Source organism: Fukomys damarensis, unplaced genomic scaffold, assembly GCF_012274545.1.
Source record: "Fukomys damarensis isolate Sample0158 unplaced genomic scaffold, DMR_v1.0_HiC HiC_scaffold_35, whole genome shotgun sequence".
Classification (NCBI taxonomy): domain Eukaryota; kingdom Metazoa; phylum Chordata; class Mammalia; order Rodentia; family Bathyergidae; genus Fukomys; species Fukomys damarensis.
The window spans coordinates 28,182,102-28,189,231 of record NW_022900947.1 but is presented as its reverse complement, the minus strand read 5'-3'; the positions used below and the strand labels follow the sequence as shown (position 1 = coordinate 28,189,231).

Below are 7,130 nucleotides of genomic sequence, written 5' to 3'. Positions count from 1 at the left end.
GGACCCGCCTCCCGCGCAGCGCAGAAATGACCGCAGCTCGTAAGGAGGCTGGGGTTTGGATACCGGGGTCTCTGGAGCCTCGCGTGCTCCAGGGAGCACAAACCTAGCGCTCTGCCTCCTTGTTGGAGGCTAAGAAATCAATCAGACGAGATTCCTGCCATTCCTCCTCCAAGTCTACTAAAGGTCAGAGAAGCCCTGAGCATTTTCGGTGAATCCGTGCGTGTAGTCTGCGCGCCTTTCCTTTCCCAAGTGCAGGGAATTGGGCCTCAAAGTTGGACGCGCACACCCCAGAGACCCGACCCCCAGGGTCCGAAGCATCGAATCTCCGGACTGCCGCGGGGAGCGATGCCGTTGCCCTGCGTCTCGTGGAGCAGGTGGCCGCGTCTTGCCGCTGCACTCGCTCTGCCACTCGGAATTTATACCCAAGCGGCGACGCTCACGTGCTCCTCGCCGCGTGGTCGGAGACCTTTCCAGGGAGCGGATCTCCGTGGGGAGCTCTCTCGAGGCCTCTAAGGCTCCCTGGGCTCCTTCCTGCTCCAGCCCAATATTCCCCGGCGGATCCGCCCTCCTGCCGCGAGGATGCTGGGAGCCCCGAGTGGCCGGGAGCGCTCGGGTCTTGCCGGCGGGTGTGGACTCCTCGGAGCGGCCCCTCAGCCCCGCGCAACGTCCGGCAAAGTGCGAGGGGCCACGGATTGGGCTGTGGCGCGGGAAATCGGAGTTGGCCTGGGGGCACGGTTTCTTGTTTGTGCTTCAGCTGTTTTTTGTGAGTGGGTTTCACCTGACGTTGATCCGTTAAACACAGGATTACGCTTTCTTTGTCTGAGTTCGAGGCGGCCAGAGCCGGGGTCTGGTACACATCCTGGGTGGTGCCTGCAGATGCAGAGGGAGCCAGAGGTGAATTTGCCTTCGCTGGACGCTACCCTGCACTCAGGAAAATCCTGCCTAACCAGAACAGAAAGGAAAACTTTGTAAAATAAAAGTGATTTTGTTGTGGAGAGGGAGGGAGAAGGGAAGGTTTAGAGACTTAACTGAGTTTGGGCTCCAAATCTGATATTCTGAGCTTTGGGGCAGGAATACCTGTGTTTTCGAGAGGAAGAACAACTTTGGGAAATTTTTGAGATTGGGGAGGGCGTGGGTGGGTACTGTAGTGTTCCATCGCTCAGCTAAGGGCTGTATCCTCTCCCCTGAGGGCTCTTAGTCAAGGCAGCCCCTGGAATCCTCAGGGCATGCACTTCCTCTGGCCCCTGCTGGTGGCACTGAAGTCCCATAAACTGCTGTTTATTTTGTTAATCCACCCCACACCCAACAACAGGCGTTCTAGGGTAACCTCTTGGAAAGAAATGGGTATCTAGGTTTTTAAGGCTGCTTCTCCGCTTCTGAAAATCTGGGCTCAGAGAGTTCTTGGTGATAATTTGCTGCAACCTACAAAGAAGCCGTGATCATACCCACCTATTTGTTTAGTATGTTCAGTGCAGTGAGTTGACTTCTCTTCAGACTCATTATTCCAAGGTAGGGATATGTTTCTGGAGGAATGGGGCCCAGAAATTTCCCCTTATAAGGTCTGGAACAGATTATGAATATACAACACCTATTCCAGTATTAGCCTTTATGAAAATACAGCATCTATTACAGAGGAAAGGAGCCAGGGCTACACCATGCCAGATTTCAATGTTGTTTATAAAAAATGGAAAAGAAATTGACGGATTGTCAGGGACCTGCCTGACCTCTTCCCCCACCCTCAGCTACTTATTATTTCTCTCGTTTTACAAACGGGATTAGTATTTGTGTCTTCTGACCTTTGCTATGGATTTCAAAGTGTTGCATTTTCTCTGGATGACTTTGGAATTTTTGGCAGCCTCTATAACCTAATTAACTGCTCTAGACAGGCCAAAGTCTAACATCTGCCATTGTCACTGCAGACCAAGGCTGCAGAGGAAAGAGGATTTCACATTTTCTGTGAGACCTTGCTTCAAAAAGCTCTCTAAAAACCAGACTTGGTGCAGGAAAGGTGGGCTGGTATCTTTGGGGGTATCAGGGAGGTTTCTCCCTAAGCATGCCCCATTACTGACATACCCCCTACACACACACACACACACACACACACACACACACACACACACACACACACACCCCTTCTTCTGCCCTACATTCTTCTCCATTGCCCTTTTGTTTTTGGTACCAGGGATTGAACTTGGGACCTTGTGCTTGCAAGGTAGGCCATGGCACTGGCCTTACCTTGGCTTTTAACATTTGATATTCTAAAACCACAGATTCATTTCTTAGCATCCAAATTTCATAAGTGAGGGGTCACCCATGGTGATAGGACTTTATTATGAATTCCAATAATTTACCAATTTGAATCCATTGATTAATTGATCATTTGATCTATAATTAGATAGAAGAGATAGGGGCATAATCTTGAAAGGCAGGCCCTGATTTTCTAGGCTATTTCTGTATCTTTCTAAGACATCTAAACATTTTTTCCTCTTCAGTAAATATAAAAAATATGACTACATTTTGTACATGACAAAACTAATGCTCAACAAAGTAAAATGACATGTACAAGGTCATATAACTATTAGTAGGCCCAGGATCGAGTTATTAATGCCTCCGTCCCACTGCTTTTCACAACATACTACCTCCATTATTAAATTGTGCCCAGGTTTTTCCCTCGCTGCCATCTTTGGAACCTGAGCAGTGGCTCCTCAAGGCCTGTTTCTGCAAATGTGGAAGGTGGGAGTCACTTCTGCTTTCTAAATAGGAAGGAAAGGTAATGGCTACCTGATTCCAAAGGACTTGACTCTTCCAAATTCTCCATTTTCCTCTGTGCCTGTTCCTGCCTCATGAAATCAAAGGGAAACTTTGTACCATTCCAGAATGGGCTGGAGAATTTAAAGTATCTAGAAATGGGACGCAAAAAAAAAAAATAAACCATGAAAAATGGGCTGGGGCCCAAGCCTGTGACCTAGAACAGGCATTCCCTTTCCATTCTTTAACCCGCCTCCAGTTGGCAGCTAGAGGACCATAGAGAGGTGTCCAATGATTATGAAACAGTGGTTCCGCCTCTCTGCGAAACAGGGCTGTGCAAAGGAAAATATACTGGTAGGTTCATTCCACTCATTGAGCTGGAAGAGTCGTGTGATCCTGGATCTAACTTCCCTTGATAAATAAGTGATGTTCCTTTCACGAGCTGCAATTTTATCAAAGGAAAGGAAGAAAGACTAATATGTAGTGACATCGACATCCTGAGCACCTCATGTATGCTAAATAATGTGTTAAGCTCTAATACACATCTCATTTAATTTCATTGCATTCAGGGTCTGGGCTCAGCACCAGTCTCCCCATGTCCATTCTTGAACATTTCTTTCCTTGTTCACCTTTTTTAAGAATGTGTCTATGTCATCTCTTGTGATAGATGTGCACATTGCTTGCTGCAGTCCATCATACGCAAATGTACTTCACCTTTTCCTTGCTGTATTGGCTGTGCTTTTCCCCCTGCTGCAGGCTGTGTCACATGTCTAGTTCCTTCTGCTTGTGTAATGGGCATGGTGATGGAAAAGCACACAACCAAAGCCTCTGTGACTGACTGTGGTCACCCAACTTGTGGATGCCCACATGTACACTCACATTGGTATATATCAGATATCATGGCCAGCAGACTTCTGGATCACTGTTCTATATTTGTGCTATTGTGGGTCGAACAGTTTTAAATAGAAGCCCTCATGTTATTAAGAAAACCAAATTAACACATCACACTACTCTGTCTCTCTAACTTAGGGAATCAAGCCAATGATGCCAGTGGTGATGTGTGGTTTGTGTTTCCCAAACATGAGGAAGAATATCAGATATCATCTTGCACTTGGGCTCCCAGTGACTTTCCGATTTGGGTTATAAATATTTGAATCAACTTTACTAATGTGAGAAAGGATTACACATGGTCACTCAAGCCAAGATTCTGTTTCTCATAGTTCCACCTCAGTATATGAGATAGACCATCAAGAACCCACTCACTTGTTTACAAAATGGAAATTTTCAGTGTGTGAATTTGTCAGCATAACAATTTGCCAACAGAGATTGTTGACTCAGAGGTGTCTACAGCATGATAGAACTCACAGCAGCTTGGTTTTAAATAAAGTTACACCTTTTGGGAAGCGCTATCTGATGTTTTCATGACTCAGAAATTCTAACTTTATATCCACCCTCCCTCCAAATCTGTTTGATGTATTTTTGACCAGTTTTCCCCTTACAAACTCTAAACATTGCAAGGAGAACATTCTGCATATCACACAAAGGACAAGAAAGTGAATTTTTTTTGTAAATTATAGACTTTTATGTTTTTAAATTAAATGCTTTATTTTCACTTTATGGTTGCCAAGTTTTTCCCCCTTATGACAATCTGAAATATATACCTTAAAAAAAAAAACCCTTTCTCTCCTATTCTTCATCTGAGATTTATTTGGTGACCTGCTTCTTATGAAATACTTTAACACGTTAGCTCATTTTGATTCTAACCTTGAGATAGCTTCCACTTTAACTATATGACCACCTCCCCATTTTTTTAAAAATATGAAAAGCAGCTAAAAGATTTTAGTGGCATGTCCAAGTGCACTTTGAAGCAGGATTAATACCAAAACTAGCTAATATATAAAGCAGATTTCTGTACACCAAGTCACACATTAGTTACACCACAAGACCACCAACATATAAAATGATACATTTGGACACACTGATAAAATCATTTGACAATCTCATAAAATGTATATTGGCGGTTGGGCAGAGCAAGGAATATGAGGTATGAAACACTACTGGGATGGCTATGTTAGCTATATTATTGATTTACATTAACTTTTGTATATTGAGCAGAAGCAAAAATCTACATCTTTAATTACACTAGATTTAGTTTTGTAAATAAGTGTGATATTCAGCTTTCTATAATTGCAGCAAATACTTGAGATAATCACTTTATAAAAGAAGGTTTACTTTGACTTGTGGTTTCTGACTTTTTAGTCCAGGATTGATTGGTCTCCTTGCTTCTGGGCCTGAGGTAAGGTCTCACACAATCTTGGGGAGCACAGGCAGAACAAAGCTACTTACCTTGTGGCCAGAAGAACATGAAAGAGAGAAAGAGGAAATGACCAAGAGTCCCTTTCCAGGCATGCTCCCACTGCACCTGGACCACCCCCCATGAATATAAATCATCCCATTGCTTACCTATAGAACAGCAGATGCAGAAACTGACAGGTCATTTATATTCAGTTCAAAGAGGAAAATAGTCAGCCAGCCATGATTGCTGTGAAGTGCTGAGAAACTTTTACAAATCAAATGATTCAAAAACAAGTTTTAAATTCTCAACTCCTTTCACTTCATCATAAGTATGGGAAGATATATTACTAATATTTGGAGTGAAATTAAAATTTAGGAGACCTGTTTTGCTCTCCCCAAATACACAAACTGTAGCTTTTTATTACAAAATGTCATATTAATGTAACTTTATATTTATGTGTTACATATTTTTATAAAAATGTAATTATAATATTTTTAAAACAATACATCTACTTCTGCATACATTTACATCTGCATACATCTACTTCTGCATGAAGATTTGGTAATGATAAATAACCAAAGCTACCATGACATAACCAAAACTATACCAAAGGCTAGAGCAGAAATGGAATTGAGTTCAAAGGAAAACTGGAACTCAGAATTGGGACTGTCCTTTGGAGAAAGGAATTTTTATTTCCCCATGTCTTATCTTTGACTCTCTCTAAGCATTGTGAATGTCTCTTTCCCTCAGTTCTCTGCTTTCTTGTGTGAGCACACGTGCTCACCCTCACATTTAGGCTCACACATAACATTCTTTGGTATTTCATATTCAGGATGTGACAGGGCTAATCCTCAGCTCAGGCTACACGGAAAGACTGAAAAAATTCTTCTTGCAGTGCAAGAGTTAGTGGAAAATGAACACACATTTATGTTGGCACCGAGTAGATGTAAGTGAACGTACTCTTCTAGGAGGTTACCACATCCACATACAAATCAAGTTGCATTAGTTTGCTTTTGGATATAGTAGAATATGATCTACCTACCTTTCCCCCTGTTTTCAATAAATAATTCCTATGTACATCATATTAGTTAGAACATTGTAATGTTTGTTCCTCCACACTGACCTTTCCTTGGAAACACTTCTGTAATTCTTTCCTTTCACTTAAATAAGTGATTGTTTCAAAATGATTTAAATACTACTTTGTAGGTTATAAGATACTTGGGAGTAAAACTAAATAGGCTGTAGTAAGTTAAAATTGAGTTTTGCCACTGTCTCTGAATATTTGTGTTAATAAATGTATGACAATAAAATATACTGAACATAAGCCAATGTATGGCTAAACTGTCCTTTCTAATCAAGTTCTGCATTTGTGTACATAGTATAGATCTTTTTTTCTGCTTTAATTGAGTTTTTTGGTACATTTTAGGGATACAGTACGGTTACATTCATTGTTGGGATCTTCTACCTCTACATGACAGGTCTTGGTTCTCATTTTTTCCCCCTGTCCCTGCCCTCCCTTCACCCCCTCCTCCCCTCCCCATCTACAACCACTTTATTTCCATCTTTTCGTTATCTCACATTTTTTCTTTTCCCTGTTTACCCTTTCCTTACCCGTCCCACCTTCCCTACACCTTTAGCTCCTTTCTTCCCATTTCTCAGTGTCAGTAATCTTATTAGGATCTTCTGTATTATTGCAGTTTATTCACACCAGAGAAACTATTCGGTATTTACACATGTGTGCCTTATTTATTTCACTTAGGAGTATATCTTCAATATGTATCCATTTTCCTATGAATGAATCTCTTTTCTCATTCTTTATAGATCTTCTAAAATAAGGAGTCACCCACCTATCCTTTACAGAGTTCTTGCTTGAAGCAAAACTGTTGCTGATTAATTTAAGTATACAAGCAACTTACTGGAAACTAATGACTGGTAACACTGTTGAAATAGGTGGAAATCCAAGCTTAGAAAATTGGAGGAGACCAGAGCAGGTCACATGATTGGATCCAGCTAAATGGCATGATAGGAACAGACCATTAAATCCTGAGAACTACGGTGCACCTGTGCCAACACCTGAACTACTTGC

The 7,130-nt window shown here is 42.0% G+C and overlaps 1 protein-coding gene across 1 annotated transcript in view; it reads right to left on the bottom strand.

Moving 5' to 3' along the window:
• The window catches only part of Nwd2 (NACHT and WD repeat domain containing 2), a 175,101-nt gene extending 169,855 nt beyond the window's left edge, over window positions 1-5,246 (bottom strand). Inside the window, exons 1-3 of the mRNA XM_010613704.3 lie at window positions 5,212-5,246; window positions 2,782-2,900; window positions 441-870 (exon numbers count right to left, since the gene is read on the bottom strand). Of these exons, the coding sequence (XP_010612006.2) occupies window positions 441-870; window positions 2,782-2,900; window positions 5,212-5,246 (584 nt within the window). The remainder of the gene's footprint in view (window positions 1-440; window positions 871-2,781; window positions 2,901-5,211) is intronic.
• Between the last annotated feature and the right edge of the window lie 1,884 nt (window positions 5,247-7,130).